General features: G+C 40.5%; 1 protein-coding gene across 9 annotated transcripts in view; it reads left to right on the forward strand.

Moving 5' to 3' along the window:
- The window catches only part of TTC3 (tetratricopeptide repeat domain 3), a 99,834-nt gene that overhangs the window by 11,352 nt on the left and 69,321 nt on the right, over nucleotides 1-19,161 (forward strand). For 7 of the 9 annotated variants that reach the window (XM_025212053.1, XM_025212059.1, XM_025212055.1 and 4 more), the window contains exons 5-14: nucleotides 402-489; nucleotides 3,738-3,791; nucleotides 5,360-5,483; nucleotides 6,499-6,584; nucleotides 7,541-7,635; nucleotides 10,574-10,636; nucleotides 11,669-11,723; nucleotides 12,895-13,057; nucleotides 13,183-13,231; nucleotides 13,966-14,089. In XM_025212053.1, coding sequence (XP_025067838.1) covers nucleotides 402-489; nucleotides 3,738-3,791; nucleotides 5,360-5,483; nucleotides 6,499-6,584; nucleotides 7,541-7,635; nucleotides 10,574-10,636; nucleotides 11,669-11,723; nucleotides 12,895-13,057; nucleotides 13,183-13,231; nucleotides 13,966-14,089 — 901 coding nt within the window. Of the gene's footprint in view, nucleotides 1-401; nucleotides 490-3,737; nucleotides 3,792-5,359; nucleotides 5,484-6,498; nucleotides 6,585-7,540; nucleotides 7,636-10,573; nucleotides 10,637-11,668; nucleotides 11,724-11,746; nucleotides 12,188-12,894; nucleotides 13,058-13,182; nucleotides 13,232-13,965; nucleotides 14,090-19,161 lie in introns of those variants that run through there. The other 2 variants (XM_025212056.1, XM_025212061.1) reach the window with 2 other exon arrangements.

Here is a 19,161-nt window from a genome sequence, read left to right on the forward strand (position 1 = left end):
TAGGGAAAGTATAGTTTGGATATAGGAGTATTAAAGATGCCTGTATTAATGCCCCAGGCTGTCCACGAGTAATACGAGATATAAATGAAGAAGCTTTATTTCTAAACATCAGGGACAAATTTATCAGAAAAAAACTGTCTGAAGATTCTCTAAAATCTGTATTTTGATGCTTAAATCAGCAGTCTGATTTTTTTTTTTTTTTTTTTTTTAAACTGCTGAACACACAGCAGTTTCTGTTAATTTACCCATGTTTAAGAGCTTGTCCTAAGGTTTTAACCACTGTCTTGTTTTATATGTAATGCAAGTACTGTATTAGAAGCTAAAGCCATGGAATAGGGGCTGGTGTCATATGTGGTGTCATATTTATGACCTTTCTAATGCAAAAAATGTTTTCATTTAAGTGGTTCCCATCTGTGTGAACTAAGTTTGAAAAGACTCTGGCACATCGAGGTTCTGGAAGACATTGTTGATTTAGCTAAGAAAGTTGTGGTAAGTAGTGTGTGTTAACTTGTATGTACTTCTGCATGTGATAAACTGCTTAATTAGTACCTTGCTGTAACACAAATTTTCAGTATACATTAGGTGAGCAGAAGAGAATTGTTTTTATCAGGTTGAATAGATAGTACAGCCCAGCAGACTGTCAACCTATGACAGTTTTATGTAAGGGAAGTACAGCAGTTTCCTGATATATGCAAGAAAACTGGCTCCAGGGACTGAATTAGAGCAGGGATGATGGTTCTCGTTACAAAACTTTCTTGCACACCACATGGCCTGAACAAGATAAACACTTTGCTTTTGAAAGGCGGGATGGAAAAATAAAAGCTCTTTTCTTGATAATACTGGTGTGCGTGGTATTTCCCCAGGGAAAAAACAGGCAGCTACTGGTGGGGCAGGGTGCAGAACATTGTGGCCCCTCTGTTAACCCCCTAGCTGGAGGCTGCCAGAGGTGCTGCTGTCTGAGCCAAGCTTCCTGAGTTGAGCTTGGTGGGCAGATAGCAGCACCTGTCAAGTCAGCTGAGGGCCAGCCCAACTGGAGCCTCTGCTCTAGCACCCAAAGCTTGGCTTTGCTTTAGAAATACAGTGGAGCTGAGTCCTGGGTGCTGAGGCAGAGGCTTTTACTGAATTAGTAGCAGTCTCTGCAGCACAAGCCCCTGCCATAGGAAGGGGAAAGCATTGCTGCACATGGACAGTGCATTGTGAAGAGAAGCTCTCTATCCCCAAATTAGGGCAAAGGGGACTTGTTTTGCCAAATGGGGCCCTAAAATGAAGATTGAGTGTGTCTGTCTCTTCTCAAGGCAATCACTGTATTGTAAACTAAACAAGTTGAACTAGCATTTAGATCAGGCAGTGGAAATGCAAAAACATACTTGTACCTGGGAGGATAAGGTATAGGCCAGACCACAGGATCTTTGAGCTCTTGTTAGTTGTTCAGGTCCCCCAGCAACTGAGGCCCATTATTCCCCAAACTCTGCAGGTTTACAACCACAGATATATAAGCACTAATGATTTGCATTTAATCTTATATGTTTATATTTCTGTTTCACTAAAACTTTTGGAGCTGGATATAACCAGTTCTGCTGTGGACATGGAAAGTGTCAATTAGTTGACATTTTCCATGGGGAGATAAAGCCCATAGAGATTTATATTTCTGTCACAGTTACGCTTCTGAAAGGAAGGATTCCTTATCTCTTTCCTTCACCAAGAGAAACTAAGAAATCAAACACGCATCCATCTGTTAACCCTAAATTAGATCTAATATATTTGGTTTAACATTTGGTGTTATGTTAATTATTCCTACTAATGTGTAAACTATAATATGGTATGTTTAGATTATCCCATCTAATCTAAAATCTTGTGCTCTGTGTAATGTGAGCTGTTTCAGTTGGACATGTTAACTGCTTTCTTTCCTTTTCTGACCAAACAAATTGTCTGCAAAGGGTCTTGTTGCAGGCATTCACAAATATTTTTTGGCCCATTCTGCTTTTAACCACACTTCTGCAGCTTAACCCCAAATGTCTGTTGTTTAGTTGCACGTTTACAGCAACAACATACAGTTCCAATCTTTACGTAATGGAGGATATAGGCAAGATGGAGGTACTTATGCCAAAGCCTCTAACGTGCTCCTTACACAGCGAGCATGCAGGGCTCCTATTGTCCACAGCCAGCAGCTAGTACGGAGCCCCACATGCTCTCTTTGCTGCCTTATGTTCACTGTTACTTTCTCTTTTCCCAGCAGAGGCTCATGCTGCAGAAGCTGTTGTTACCATATTTGTTTGCTTAAAATATGCACCCCAATCTCCAGCCATTTTTTTTTTGGGTGGGGGAGAAGTTACGTTGTGCATTTGAAAATATGGTATATGTTTGCATGGTGCATAACAATAGGCTCTGATGTCTGGTTGGGGCCTTTAAAGACTACTGCAGTACCGATGATGATATAATCATGTCGGTGAGATAAATGATCCTCCTCCCCTGCACACTGAATTAAAAGAACTTTCTTTGTGACCATTTTCATTTTGTCTGTGCTCAATAATAAGTTGTTGTTTGAAAACTCTTTGGCTAATAGTGTGTCCAAAACAATAGTGTAACAGTAGAAGATGCCAAAATAAAGTAGGAAGGAAATAAGCAAAGAAAACTGAGGGTGGAAAGGGAAAAAGATGTACTCTTTAATACCCCAGTTTAGATGCCTTATTCTTTGGGTTTCTTGATTTTTTTTTTTTTTTTTTTTTTTTTTTTTTTTTTTTTTTTTTTTAAGATCTGTTTGTTATCCACTGAAATGGATCATTTGTTCAACCCAAAATGGAATTTTGCTGGTCCACTCTGCTATTAAATGGCATTTCATAAATAGATATTTTGCTTTTGTAAGTTGAATGCATTTCACATACTTGGGGTTCCTTTTTCTCATTATTTATGCCACTTTCCCTTAAGTTTTCCGTGTGCACCATTTCATTTCCTTTTATTTCAGAAACTCTGTGCATTTTCCCAGCTCCTCTCAAATGTCAAGGGTCCCATTCCCTCCTCAAGAGGGGGTGTGCTCCTTCATTTTCCTTTTCTTCCATATTTGGGTACCTTTTTATCACAGTTTTATGTGCATCACCATTTACCTGGTTCCCACAATCAGATGAGTCATTGTCCGTAAACTGTATTGGGAGATAAACAGAGTTGATATGTTGAAAGGTTTTAATGGCTGCCATCAATTGTTTTTTTTACATACAGACTGTTGCAGAGATTGTTGAAGCTCCTAGCTTGTCTAAACGCATAGGTGGGTTCTATGGGTATGTCTACATAACACAGTGCAGTAAACTGCAGATCTCACATAAATGAGCTACTGGAAAGAGTACAGCTATGACAGCAAGGCTTTTAGCCTTTGCTAATTAGCCCAGTTGAGAAAGTGGGTATATTAGCATTGGTGGAGAGCTGCCCTACCATGCCTGTACTGCTTGTAGTACTTAAACTAAAGCTAGCTGCATGTCATGGTGTTGTACTTTGTATATATATCCCATGTGTCCCTCTTCAGCTGTAATTTTCCCTGCTATTTACTTATGTCAATAGAAGACTTCCTGAAATTTTTGGAGTAAATCAGAAGCAAAGTCTAAATTTATCTTGCTGTAGAAAAAGCCATTCAGTTGAACTTTAACCAAAAGAGTCATTCTGAATTGAAAAAGAAAACAAAATCAAATCCATATAGCTAGGGAGGAAGGTCCTTGTAACTTCCTTTTGTGTGCTCTTTTCTCTTCCAGAATGATCCATTTTTTATCAATGGCATATTAAGAATTGGTACAAGAATAGAAAATGTAAGTTGGTTCAACTTCTTTCTTAATTTTTTTTTTATGTATGTATCAATACAAATACAGCAAAAGCTCTGTATCTGGCACCCATGGGAAATGGGGTGTGCCGGATAACCAAATATGCCAGTTACCTCAGAGGCATCTTTGCCTGCCTCCTGATGCATCTGGTGCATCAGTGTGCCAGAGGACAGGCACCGTGCTGCCCTTCCCATGCCTCCTGCCGTGTACATCCTAGAGAGAACAGTCCCTTCCAGTCATACTGGATTACATGTAAACTTTATTAATTTATCAATAAATTTGCCGTGGCCCGAAGTGGGACTCAGCGAAACCAGAAGCAGAACTTCCGTTTTCACTTTTGCCGCATCAGCTGGCATGCTGGTTAATAGAGCATGCCGGTTAATCAAGTGCCAGATAACACAGCTTTTACTGTAGAACTCTTCCCTTTTAAGATGGCTAAAGCTATTGTTTGTTAAATTCATGTTACATGAGTATGTGAAAGCTGGAATCATTGGTTGGTACAGAACTTGCTTCTTGGAAGACTAATTCTCGGGCTTTTGTTGCCTGGATGTCCTTTTTCTTTTGCATGTCACTTCCAAGTATTTTTCCAGTTTGACATCTTGTGCAAGTAATATTCAGAATAAATTATTGATGTTTTGAAGACCCATATTATAGTTGCTTTTAATAGCAGGAGAAATGGAATAGGCACATATGCCTTATTGCTTGTATTTTATCTAAGTGTCATTGTGTCTCAAAGGGCATGGATTTAAATACACAACAACACTCTAAGTTGACAAAATTTGTTTAAGAGGTAAAAGCATATCCAAGGCAACAGACATTCTATGCTTAATCCCATTGTTTCAGAAGAAGCTTTGGGACATGGTTAGTAGATTAAACAGCTTGGGTTTCTAGGTACAAAGACACCAAAATATATTTAAGAATCAAGATCTCTCCACTTTCATCACCCTGTCTACAGATATAAGAATCTTAAGAGTCAGGTTTCTTGTTACATGCTGCCTCCATTTTTATAGTTGGAAACCATGAAACATTTTATAGATCAAACCCTATGACTTGAATGGTATTCAGAAACTGTATGGTGGGAATCAAGCATTACATGCTTGCTGGACTATGAAGTAATTATAAAAATGGAGTTTATGCATCAGTAAATCCTAGCTGGCTTAGTAATCGGGGCAAAAAACACATACCAAGATTGTCCCAGAAACCACTGATGGTTTCTTTGACAGTATTTTACGTGCAGAAATAATGTTTTATTGTGTGTGTTGTATAAAGCAGAGAGATCCTCCCTCAGCTTTTTTTTGGTGCCTGGACCGATGTGGTCTACGGAAGTGAAGTGTTTGTGAACTGTTGCACTTAGTTTTGCGGGCAACAGCCCAGGCAGCAGACAGATTGCCCTTGCCTCTCATTTATGAGATAGAAGCTACATTGTGCAACCATGTTACAGAAATTGTATACGTTTGTTGCTTTTATATTATGTTGCAAACAATTTAGGTGATTTTTCTCTCATGGGATACACTAAGTCTAGCTGCTGACTCTAATTTCTCCCTTCTTTTTGAAAGAAAGTCTTTGATGTTGGGGATGCCCTCGACTGGGTAAAATACACAGGTGAATTCAGTGTTCTAGAGAAGTTAAAAAAGCTTGGTGATTACTGTTGGCCTCCCCTCGAAGTTTTCTTTGCTGAATGTAAGTATAAACATTTTTTAGAACAACAACTAGTTGTAAAGTAGTTTGTCTGCATCCTGTATGTTTCTTAGAAGTCTGAACTGGTTGAAGCACCCAGAAAAATGTAGAATGATTTTCAGTTTAGAGCAGTTACTCTAAGTCTTTGCACATATGGATGCCACTAAAATAATGCATGCTGCTTCTGTACAGGTGTTTGAAGTCTTTTAATCAACAACGCCTATTATGGATTGCATGTGGCTCCTAGAATCAGAGGTGGTAGGCTTGGATGTGCATCCCTGAGCCAGTCTGCATGATAGGCTGCAACTGACCCCATATTCCCTCTGCCTTCCCCCGGACCTCTGCTTTTTCTCCCCCCCACCCAACTCTGCGTTCAGCTGACACACTGCACACAGTACACACTAGCCCCTGGGGCAAGCCTGGAACTGGACCCACAGTTGTATGTGGTACTGAGAGTCTGGGTCATGGGCTGCGTATGGTTTTTTTCCTTCAATTTTTGTCAGTTGGTCTACATCTGAAAACAGAGTTTTGTACTTTTTTTCTTTGAGATGTCTGGGTTTTTTTCTCTGGGGTTTAATATGCCTGTTGCTGCAGCTGTCACTGATGCAACATTTTCTGCTGTAGAAAAAATAAACATTTGCTATTCTGCCCTCACTAACCTTGGAATTTGATTCTTTCTTTGGTTGTAGTGCCTTTTTCCCTTTTGAGATAGAATTAGCCAGTATTTTTTTTTTCTTTTATTCTATTCCAAAAACAACAAGTAAAGGAAATAAGGCAGGTCAACTTTTTTTTTTCATCTTTGAAGAAAACAGTTGGTTTATATTTAACTATAAAGAAGCATTTTCCAAAAAGTACAGTTCACATTTAATAACCAGAAGTTTGCCGATTTGATAAACTTAGTTTAGGTATCTCAAAATTATGAGATTATTATTTTTTAGATTATTATAATTATATGTAAGAAACCTAATTTCTTGTCTTAATCACTTGGGTTTTCTTTTTGTCCTATTTCTGCATACAGGCAAAAATCATATAACTAGGGTTGCATTGGAAGATTGCAACTTAGTTGAAGAGTTCGAAGCTCAAAGTTGTGAAAACTGTAAAAAGGTAGGACAAAGCTCTGAAGTACTGTGCATTTTTTTTTTTTTTTTTTTTTTAAGCAGAAAGTAGTTTGGGATAGTTGGAACTTTTAGAAATCTATATGGAAGTAGCTGGCCAGACAGTAACACTCACAGGATCATACCCTAATAAATGAAATATTATTTTTTACAATGTCTACCCTGTTCATCCATGAGGGCCATACGTCTTTTCCAGAAAGCTCAAGTCCGTACTTTAAGGCTGGATTCTTTGTTCTAATCTGTGCCTCTTAGGTGCTCCTGTACGTGTCTGCTCCAACACTTTTTCTAGTGCAGGGGACATGTTGAATGGGTTGGTTGTGTTCCATCTCTTCCCCCTGGCCTGGTCCCTTAATTGACCAAGGCCATTTGATACAAGTTGAAGCAGCTCAGTTTGGTGGCTGATTTAAAATTTCTAGTCTGTTTCCTGGAGAAACCTGGCTCCAGTTTGATGTGGACTAGGAGGCTTTGCCCAGGCCTGAGCCAGGCAGCTGGAAGCTACACTGGCAATGCAGCCAGAGAGCAGGGAAAAGAGGCAGCAGCATGGGCACAGCTCCCAACTCTCCATCCTTGATGCAGCTCCTCGTTGCCTGGCCCCAGGATGGGTGTCGGCAAAAGCCCCTCCTGTCAGAGCCACTGAAGCCTGCCTAGCTTCACATGCGATATGCTTCTGACCCTGGGACTAATCAATTCTCCCTGCTTAAGCAAAGTGAGTGAGAAGTTGACAGTATTTGCAGTGTAAGAAGTGGAACAGTTTTTCATTTCAGTTCCACAAATAGAGTTTGGATTATTACTCTACCCTTAAATCAATTATGAGTACACTCAGCATTCCCTATACAAGCAGACAGGAGGCTTATCATTTAATGCCCTTTGTATTTTTCATGATAGCTGAGTTAAATTCTGACTGGCTATATGTTTGTGTTTTTTTTTCTTTTCTTAACCTTACAGGAAAGTGAATTTATGAAAAAACGAGGAAATAGTGAGTTTTCCCAAAGGAACTGGCACTATGCTATAATCTTCTACACTAAAGCCATAGAATATTGGTAAGAACAAATTCAAGTAGCTGGATGACTTTTATATTTTGCACTTTCAACTTTTTTAGGATTGTACTGGTTTGTTTGTCTCTCCCTGGTTAAAGATCAGCAGGGATCCTGGTTTTCTCTAAATTAAAAAACAAAAAAATCACAAATTCTCTGATTTAAAAATCCAAAATCCATGATTAAAATGAAACACCACCGTGTATATAGGTATCAGCTGAACACTATTTTCTTGATATATTTACAATTTAAAAGCAATTTGGAAGCTTACCAGTGTCTTAATCACTATAATAAAATAAATTCTAGATACCTATACATTTTGCCATTTGATTTTTGGGTTTTTATCATGGAAAATCAGATCTCCCTCCCCCCCCCCCCCCCTTCACTCACCAGGACACAGGTCCAGGTCCCTTACTCCGCTGCCCCTCCAAACCTGCCAGAGGGGCTCCTAGCTGCCAGGGCTATGGGGCTAGGGACGCAGCGCCACATCCCTTTGACCCCTTCAGCAGTGCTCGAGTCCCACAGCTCGAGCAGGGAGAACAACGTCGAGCCCTGCTCCCCCTCCTCCATAGGCAGCACAGCCAGAGCAGACCCCATGGGGGGAGGAGGCTAGGCATGTCTGGACTTGGGGCCCCCTGCCCTGCTGCCTTCCCCGCAGGGGCCTCTGCAGCTCAGTGGGTGGGACCTGGTGCAACAGGGGAGAATGGGGACAGGCAGGGAAGCTCCTTGCTGCTGCGAGCACTGTGCCACCCTGACAAGGTGCCCATTTGGTAGTAGTGAGGGGCACAACTCTGCCACGCTGCCCCCGCTGCAGCCGGGTGGGCGGGGGGAGCTTCACCAGGGCAGCGCAGGGCTCACAGCAGCGCGGAGCTTTCCTGCCCAGTCCTGCTGTGCTCTGCTCTGCTGGATCCAGCCTGCTGGGCCCTGGAGGCCCTGGGTGGGGGAGGGCAGTCGGGCGGGGAGTCCAAGTCCACAGCAGACAGCTTGCCCCTGCCCCCACACTGCACAGATCTGTGGGGCACATGCCCCCCTTCCTTCCTGGAATGCGCATAGCAACAGGGAACGCCCCCCCTCCCTTGTGCAGCCCCCTGGATAAGCCGCCCGCTGCTCTCTCACACTCCCTGCCCGGGCCCTGCAGCTGTGCATTCTGGGCAACAGCTCCAGCCCTGCCCAACTCTGTCCTCCCTATGGGGTCCTCAATCCCCCCCCCCAGGAGGGCCTCTCCAGGCTGTCTGGTGGCCATGTACATGCACATGCCCCCCCCCCGCATGACCCCCCCAGCCCCCTGCAGGTTGGAACTCTGCCAGCCTGCAGAGAGCTCTTTGCAAAAGTGGGAAATTCATGTAATTCTCTGCTAAAATGAGAAATCCATGTTTTTCTTAGTTAAAAGGGAAAATCCACATTTTTTCCATGGGAAACAGAACCTGGATCCCTGAAGATGAGATACCTAAGAACATGCTTTAAGTTTAGCAATTTTGTGCTGTACATTGTATGTTCTTTTGTATAAGACATTAATACAGGAAAGGGTAAATGAATTTTTACAAAAAATCCCAAAATATTACACCAATTCAAGACAAATTTTAAAGTAAATGACTCTTCTGCCTTACACAGTAGCCTTCAGTATGGTAAGTGTTTAGCCTTGCCAACAGCAGGAAAACAGAACACACAACGACTAAAAACCAAAACAAAACAAAAAATGCCATTAAGAATGACAGCCTCCTATACTAGGAATCTCAGTGTTGATAACAACTGGTAGACATGATAATGGGATCTTTTTTGTTAATTCTTTGGTGTAGGCAGTTTATCATAAAAGCATTTGGAAACTATTTCACAGGCATGTTTTTATAGGAGGAAACAGTGTACGTAAAATGAAAGCAAATGTTTGTGCAAATACAGTATTTAGTCTATAATACTGACATATTATGAACTTGCCACGAAACATTGGGTTGCCAAAATATCTACCTCGTTCTATTTGAGACATGTGGTGAGCAGAATCAGGACTGTAAAGGTTAATGCATCTGTTACTCCCTTTTGCCACTGATACTGTACCCTTGCATTTTGGTGGCAGGCCTTGCCCCTTCTTGCCCTGCCCCTCAATTTTTAGCTCTCTGAGGAGATCTAGCCAGCTAGATCTAAACCAGTGGTCTTCAACCTTTTTATGGTGAAGATCACTTTTTGGCACCCCAGTATCTACTGCACTACCTGCGTCCCGCCTCCTGGACAAGCTGCCAGGGCTCTGACCCCACTTGCCCAGCCCGGGTGGCAGGGGGCGTGGCTCAGCCCAGCCACATGAGTCCTGCTGCTCCTGATTGTGGAGCCTCTGACAGACTGAGAGACTGTCAGAAGCTCCACAGTCGACCAGTTGATCAAGATTGACTGGTTGGTGACCTCTGATCTAAACTGTGGGCTATATGTTTGACATTGTGATCTAGAACTTAAGGCTAGTTTTTCTCTTTCAAGTAAAACACAATATTCAATATTAATCTGCTGCATAGAGATTTCAGCTGAGCCAGAATCAACAGTTAATCCACAAATTAGGTATGAATTGCTTCTAGTACTTACTTAAGGAAAAGGTGGCAGGGGTTAGGTATTTTAGACCTTTCTTAATTCTTCTAGTTTGACTTTTGAAATGAGTAGTTTGATTTGGCTGAGATGCATACGTGGGCCCAGAACCTGCAGATCATTACACCACATGCCTAACTTGGTGAACGTGAATAGTGCATTGACTTGAAAACAATATGATATTTGATTAAGTTAAGTAGCTGCATTATTGTTTAGATGTATAGTTTTGAATGTATTGAGGAAATGAAGTGGTTGCTTCACTTTTCAAGATTTACTTGACAAATTAAAGCTCTTTAGGGTAATTCATTTTGTTTGTCTTGCATGTAATGATGTTTTGGGGTTGGTTTTTTGTTTTTTTTTTTTTTTTTTTTATACTTTGTAGCCCTGAAAACCATCTTCTTTACAGTAATCGGGCTCTCTGTTTTCTTCTCACTGGAGAATACAAGTAAGTAAACCTTTTTTATAGGATCTGAAATGTTGAGGTCTCCTTTTAATTATGAATTGTAAATTGATAATATACTTAGTAAAATAATGTTTCAGTGCCTTAAACATGTAGACTTGATTTTTCTGAAGCGGTAGTGGCACAGCATCAAGGGAACTAGATAAGAAGTTGTCTACAGATAGCTAACCTATCTATGACATACATGTGAACTATACCAGCATCTCAAGAGGGGGCTGAGGCTTTATCATTCAGCTTTAAATGTAAGTGTTGCCATAAATCTTTACTGCTCTTTCCCAGAGCTGAGCAATTCAGAAAATCTGCTTATCTTGTGTGTTGGATTGCTGTTCACATAAAGGGCATTCTGCAAAAGATGAGATTGTGAACTTGAAAGATGTACATGTTTTTAGAATAAACACATTTTGAATACATATAATTCATAGCAAATATTGAGGCCTAAAAACATTACAGGTCACATGCTATACTCCTAATCCTTTTACCTACTTGGTGATCACACACACTTTCTTGATGTCTCATAACCCCTCTCTGACTTCTTGCACATACTCCCTGTACTCATACTCTCTTTACGTACAATACAAGCATGATTTAGTGATCGTACTTGTTTTGACTGTCCAATTTCCCTTTTTCTACACCTCTCTAAATTTAACTGAATGTACTGTTTATCACTACTGTCTGGATTTTCTGTCCTCCAGTTCTACCCTAGGCTTTCTTTGATCTATTTACTTTTATTGAACTGTTTCAGTGGAAAGTCTCTAATGAACTCTGTGTGAAACTCAGAACTAGTAATGCTGTACTTAGGTTAACAAGTATTATTTCTTGTTGCTCCCTCATGTAAATTTGCTATGCACAACTTTGATTAAAAGTTCTTTGGAGCAAGGCTTGTCTCCTTGTTATGTGTATTCAGTGCCTAGCACAGCTGAGCTCTGGTATATAGGTATTGCCACAGTAAAAATAACAAATAATAAAACAGTACTTAAATAAAAATAATACTTACTTTCTTTTTCCATTTCTTTCAAGGAGAGCCCTTGGTGATGGAAAAAGGGCCATTATTTTGAAGCCCACTTGGCCAAAGGTTAGTTTAATATAATTTGACAGTTCTACTTACTGTTCCAACAAAAATATATTGGGTGTAGGCCTGACAGCCAGCTTAGCATAAGCAACGCCATTTTGTGCTTTGACTTAACTAATGCCACTAAATGCAAAGCCAGTGAGTCACAATCTAGGGTGACTTGTTATAACTCATCTCAGCAAAAAATTAAAATAGGATGTGGTTTAGCAGTCCAAAGCAGCAGAATGTAGACGGCTGCCAAACACAAAAATGACCACTGTGAAAGATGATTAATGGATATTTTGACATAACCGTATCAGGGACATACAGAAGAGAACTGTAAGAATGTATAAAAAAAATCGCAGGAAAAATACTAGAAGTTGGGGGAGAGCAACGCATAGGGGAAAAAAAGAAAACAACTAATTAAACCCCAGTGGGATGACAGACACCTGGCCAGCTGAACTCTATATATCCATTGGAAAGCTCGGGTAAGAATATCTGTGTTGACTGTTAGGGCTTGCTTAAAGGTTAAGTGTTGCATGTAAAACCTTGCTTATATATTGGTATGGCTTATGTGTTCAGTAAATTTAGGATCTGAGACTGGAATATAGTCTGATTGTTTCGTTTCCATTTGCTGCACCCCTTAACTAAATTTTAGTATAGGGTAGTATGACTTTTTCTTTAGCCCACCTGATCTAAGGCCCTGATTCTTACAGAGGCAGTGTTCTCTACTCTCCTTGGCTTAAGTGAAAGCAGAACATCCTCTCATGGGCTTAGAATTTTTTTAAAGGGTGTGGGGAATAAGAGTTAGTATACTATTAGGTGCATTTTTTTTATGTATAAAGAAAGGAGTGGGAACATTTGATTCACTTTAAAAACTTTGTGTGATATGATATTATAATGCTTCATATGCCCAGGCCTTCATTATTAAGTATACTGAAGAAGCATAAATGGGGACAACTACATAATTATCCAAGTAAAAGGTTATGGTTGGATTAGGAAGAAAACAGAGACGATGTATTGATTTATGAATAATTAGTCCTCTTTGATAGGGCAAATCCTTTTTTAGTGCAATTTTTGAATAATCAGTCTTATAAAGACCTTTGTTCTGCATTTGTCAGGACTTTTACTTGAAGGTTGATTTAGTATTTTCCTTTTTATGAGACTAATTACTTTTTAAATTCAAAATATGTAGGGTCACTATCGTTTCTGTGATGCTCTCTCACTCCTGGGGGAACATGAACAGGCAATGGTAGCTAATGAAAGAGCCCAAGAGCTATGCAAGAATAGTCCTGAAGGACTTAAGGATCTTATTCAACAAAACACAAAGTTACGGAAGAAAATAGAAGAAAATAAAGGTAACTTTTCCTGTTTCTAAGACGTTTTTCCGAATACATCAGAATTTCTTCAGCTCAGCTGCAACTTGCCTTTAACATTTTTTTTCAGTTGCTAGATCATTGCTTTTTCTGTACAATTTCTCCAGGTGGCAAACAAAGTAAACACAAACCAAAGAAACCACATTTTGAGAGAAAGTAAGACAAATTTCATTTATTTTTAATTTATAAAAATTACTAGTTAATGTGAAGTCATCATGGTGCTTAATATTGAACAGGGGGTTGACAACATGCAGGCCACGGGCTGGATCTGGACATGGGCAGATCTAGGATGTTTTTGTTCCATCCATGTTGAGCAGGATAACTGTACAGACCCTTAAATCTTAAGGGGTTCCCCCCTCCCGTTGGTGGCTGTTTGCAGAGCTATATTTGTAGTAAAAACCTGTAACATCTAGACTAAATTTTGTTAAAAGATTCATTGTGTGTAACTGTTGCACTTCTGAGTATTATGGCAACTGCCATTTAAAAAAAAAAGTAGTACCATTTAAATTAATTTTCCATAAGAATTAATGACCAGAAGAAACTTGCTCCATATTTTCCATTTGTGTATTTGAGACAAAATTTGCTAAGGCATGGTGGACAGGGTTTATTCATAGATGGGAACCAAATAATGCACATTCTTGACAAAATTTACCATTTCAATTTTTTGGGTGGGGTACTGTCTCTTTTGTTTTTATGCTTGCTTTTTCGTTTTTTTAGAGAGGTGGTTTTTGATTAATGGTTACCATAGTCTTCAATGGGGGTTAAATGACAGAATCTTCTAATCATGCCTAAGTTGTGGTGGTTTTTGTTTTTCTTTTTTAAATGCTGTATATATTATCTTAAGTATGACTAACCGGCACTGGAAACGCAATTTTTATTTTTTTTATTAGAGACTCTGGTTGTTCCAAACCTAATTTATTCACTTCTCAAGATCCAAAAGAAATGCATAAAGAAAAGAGGACCACACAGTCTGACTCTAAAGACCAAAGTTGCAATCTAAAACGTGATATCAAGGTAATTTTGATCAAGGAATTTTGTAGAATTTTGAATTATACAATTTATGACTAGAATTAGGAACTGTTTTATAAGAATCTGTGGATATACTGTTGGAATGCATTTTCCTTGAGAGAAGAACTGAATACTTCAGGTGCATCTTTTATGAAGTGGTGTAGCCTAAATTTTGCAGCACTTTTTTTTTTATAACTTTAATTTATATGTGATCGTCAAAACATGTATTTCCTTGGTAAATACATCTTCCGTGGTTGGTATTTCTATTTAGAAACTGTCCTTAAGGGTAACTGGAGTCCACTAAATTTGGCCCTCTACTCATTATCCCTCTACACTTGATTCGCTCGATGGCTGATAGTTTTTTAGGTGGAGAAAAGGGCTGCCAGCAGCTTTTATGCTGCTTCTCTGTTCTGAATCATGAAGGCATTCTGTGTTCCATGTGAATTTTTCCTTGATGCAAACTATGTATCCTGGTGCTTGCATTCCTTGCCCACTTCTAGATTTGAAGGAATGATTGGGAATTGGTAGTTCAGGAGCTGGCTATAGAGAACAACTAAATCCCAGCAGGAGTAGGTGGCAATATCGTGGGCTCATTGGAAGCGAGATCCAGAATGCTACTGCTTCAGTGGCCAGAAAAACATCCCTACCTACCTACTTACAGAGTCAGTCCATCTTTTTGGCTCAGGAGATGAACCAGTCAGGGTGTACTGCTACAGGGGAGATCAGTAAAAGATGCTTGAGAGGTTCATGCTCAAATGAGGCTTTTGTGATTTTTGTGGACCAGCTTTAGTGTGGAAGAACTTTTATTACTATTTTTAATTAAATTGTGTACATTCAATGAATTAGGATACCCAGACTCAGAATATGCTTTCTTTTTGTGTTTTCATATCTAAAGTTTACAGTTTTTCCAAAAAATTACAGTTTGTGTTATTCCAAAGGGCATACAGTGTAAATTAAAAACAAGCGGGAGTCTTATCAGGGGATAAGGCATAACGCTGCATTTATTGGAACGTAACCTTACTGTTCTTTATTCCTTTTATGTTTTATCTGCTTCACCCATTCCCATACATACTCATTCATTCATACAAAAGAAACGAGCACGCACGCAGATAGTTAGACAGCCCTGCAGAGGTTAAGGTGTTACCAAGTTCTGAAGTTGCTCAGGTCAGTCTGGTGGCCGGCCAGACCAGCCACAAGGAATGGAATCAGGTCTTGTTGGATGTGCCCAAAACTCCTTCTTGCAGGTGGACAGACCCAAAACCTTTTCTTTGTGTTCATTCTTTATAGTGATAGCTGGCCATACAAGCCTATGGATTCCACTGAGTCAGACACAAAGGTAACCCTCCTTGTCCCGTTGGCAGGCTAGGATTGGTAGGACATGATCTTTTCGTTTTTTGGTCTGCAATCTTCAGCAGGGTGGTTGCTTGTAGTCTTCAGCTGTCAGGGTGAAGGCATGATTTAGTATTTGGTAACCCTTAGTTGCTGACTAAATGTTGCTGCAGCCTTTAACTGTTAAATCACAGAAGGCTATTTTCATCTGCTGAGAGAGGACAGTCTTCCCTCACACTGTCACATACATACATCATTCATTCTTTCATTACCTCTTTTAAACATGCCAGACATCCACGGACCTTTACATAAGCATTCTTCTTATACTAAATTTAAATTCTAAAATCATGAGACCAATAGGTCAATTATATTTATGCTAAGCAATAGGAAATTTAAAATAGATGGTTAATTCCAGAACAATAATGACTGATTAAAATATTATGGAAAGTAAATCATAACAAGATTAACTTTATCTTAATGGCTAAATAATTGATTATAAAAATAGCAGTATAAGCAATTAAAACAATTATAGCTGCTGCTATAATTGGTCAATAAAATGCAAAATTAACTTTTCTATTAGCACTTTTGTGCAACTCCTGGGATCCAAGGTCAGGACACATCAACTAAGAATTGGTGTATTAAGTAACAGACTACTTTTCAAACGATTTCACATTTTATAAAGTATAGAATGTTTTTTCTAGGGTTAAATTTAAATGAGTAAAAACTATTAGTCTGCTACAAACAGTTGCTTCCTTAGAAAGGAAGCAGTAACATTAGCATGACTCAGTGAAAAAATCATCACTTGGGGGTTAAAACAAAAGACGTTTTCCTTTAAAAAAACAAAACAAACAGTTTGGCATACTTTTCTGTTTGCTGTGCTAAATTTTTAGAGTGCACTCAGATTTATTTTCCAAACTTCTTTCAGCTCTAGAGAGTGGGGATAAAAATCCTGATTCTGTTAAATCCAGTGGGAGTTCTCCCGTTGACTTCAGTGAGCCCAGGATTTTGCATCGGAAACTTTTCATTTAAAAAAAAACCAAAAAAAAACTGAGGTTCTTACAAAGCACCATCATTCTGGGTGTTTGGGTTTTTAGTAATGCAAACTACCAGGAGAGATTTGTGAAAGTCCAGGTGAAAGATTTCTAGCCAGAAAATTTAAGTTGGCAAAACCATGAGCTTCAGTGCTAATATTTGGTGCAGCAAAACCAAGCACCAGCTATGTTTTAGAGCAGTGAATGGCAACCTTTCCAGGCTTGAATGACCCAGCTAGGGGCAGAGGTGGGAGAGTGGATGGGCAGTGGATTGGGAGCCTCTGGCCACCTAATATGCTTAAGTCTGTTGGGAACCATAATTGGGTATTGCTGTGCATAAGTCTGCTAGGGGTTTGGTTCACTAGGTATTCTCAGACTGTACCTTCCATATACCAACAGCCTCATTTCAACCTGGGAAGGGTTAAGTGCTAAAACTTTCTAAACACTTAGAAGGCCTGAGACAAATCAGAGTTATCCAGTGCAACTGTGAGAGCAGAAGCGAAGGCCTTGCTTTTGATTCAGACCAATACGGTTTTAGAATGAAGGAACAAAACAACTTGGTACAAAACAAGAAGATATTGCCATGAGTTTGTCTGAAATGAGGGTACAGGTGTAATCGGTATGTGATAACTCATTTGTCAGTTTAACCTGTTCCTAGTTGTAAATCTAAATCATCAATGCAAGCACTTACTTTCCCATGTTTGGTATTAGGGACTTGGGTGTATGAATGCCATTTCAAGAACTAGACAGTTAAAAGGCAGTTATGAAGCATAGGACTAGGAGGGGCCTCCTGGCAATTGTTACCTGAAGGTCTGTCCAAAATTGCCACTTGCAACCCTTGTGCACGACTACAAAGCACAATATGCAAAACACAGAGAATATCCATAACCTACCTCACGTCAAAGCAAAAGAGAGATACTGCCAGTCCCCTGCTCTTGCAACTACAGGGAAGTAACTGGCGAGTATATAATCTAATATAATATCAGATTATCCTAGGAAAAAAACCATGCTCCATAATATAAAGCAGGGGTGTCAGAGTTATGGCTTGCAAGCTGGTTTCAGCTTGTAGAGCTCTGTCACTTGGCCCTTGCTGCTGCCCCTGGGTCTTGAGTTGACCTATGCAGCAAATGTAAGACACAGGCCATATGCAGCAGTTGGTACAGGACTCTGCATGGCACTGTCTTACATTGCCCTCCACACCTGCACCCAGCTCGTCCAGGACACACACTGCATGCGGCATCCTTTCCAGCCATTCTGTGGCTGAGCAGTGCACATGGCATCTGTGTCCCAAGCTGGGGGCTGCTGCATGTGGCTCGGATCCCAGAGTAGGTGCCATGTACTCTGGGCCTGGCTGGGGGGTGGGAGGGCTGTGATCTGGTCTATGGATCAACTCTGACACCCCTGCTATAGAGGAAGGGGAAGCAAAAAACCATAGTGCATACCAATCTGCCCAGTGGAAAAAATTCTTTTGACCCCAAATTAGGCAATTGCCATGCCTGTTTCATTGTGGATCTTGGGGTATAGGTGGGGACCTATCGAAATTGTGTGGAAGTGCACTGCGCAGTGAGTGGGTCCTTTAATCTTGCTCATTTTGCCTCAGACAATTAGCGACAGGAGGCAAAAAACACGGCATATCTAAAGCTGCAGTTTTTGCTTCCCATCCAATTAGCAGTGGGGCCTCCAGGCCCCACCACCAGTTGGGGGCAACGGGAGCAGGAAGGGGGGTGAGCTGTGAAATGAGTAAATTAAAAAGATTCATTGCGCAGTGCACTTCCGTCATGATTTTGCTAGATCCTTAGGTATAGGTTTTGAATACATTCGTGAGATGTTCACTATGTTGCTGTTGAGTGCAAGTAATTTGCATAGGCAGACAAAACTCTTGGGGTAGAGGTGATTATCTTTTATTTGACCAACTAGATAAGTGAAAAAAATTCTTTATTTGCGGGCTTTCAGGCCCAAACATTGTTCATCAGGCAAAGGAGAATTACAAGATTGGTAAAATTTCTCCCAGGTAAAAATGAAACTCATATTGGTCCCAAAGTTCATTTGTAAAATAAATAAAAAAACAAAAGCTGCTCTGCAAGTGTGTAGATTAGACTCAAAGTCTGGAGCAGGCTTTTTACTTCGGGTGTCTGATGGCATGCAGGTTGCTGAATTTTTCTTCTTTCTTATTAAGTTGCTCATGTTGCACAGGAGAACTAAAAGATGGTACTATCTAGTTCAGGGGTGGGCAATTATTTTGGGTGGAGGGCCGCTTACCCTGTTTTGGCAGGCTGTCGAGGGTTGCATGGGTAGCCCCACCCCTTGACAGGTGCCTCACCCCCTGGCCACCCTCTTGGGTCCAGTGTCCCAATGTCTTGGGACCAGTGTCCCAGGGCCAGCACCAGTGGGGCCCAAAGCGGGGCGCAGGCTGGCAGGGGCACAGGCTGCACCAGCAGGGAGAGGGGGGAGCTACAGATTGTACAGAAAGGACAGGGTGGGGAAAAAAGGGGGAGGGGTTGCGCTCTATGTCAATGACCAATATACATCAACCCTCATCAAGAAGGAATCAAAGGATGAGGAAGTAGAAGGATTGTGGGTTAGAGTTTCAGGGCGCCTGAGGCATCTCTCAGAGACCATAAAAGCTAAAGAGGCGGTAGTCATGGGGGGACCTAAACTACCCAGACATCTGCTGGGAGACGCAGATGGCAAAGTCCCACCGTTCACGCAGGTTTCTAA

The sequence above is a fragment of the Alligator sinensis genome, unplaced genomic scaffold, assembly GCF_000455745.1.
Source record: "Alligator sinensis unplaced genomic scaffold, ASM45574v1 scaffold69_1, whole genome shotgun sequence".
Lineage (NCBI taxonomy): Eukaryota > Metazoa > Chordata > Crocodylia > Alligatoridae > Alligator > Alligator sinensis.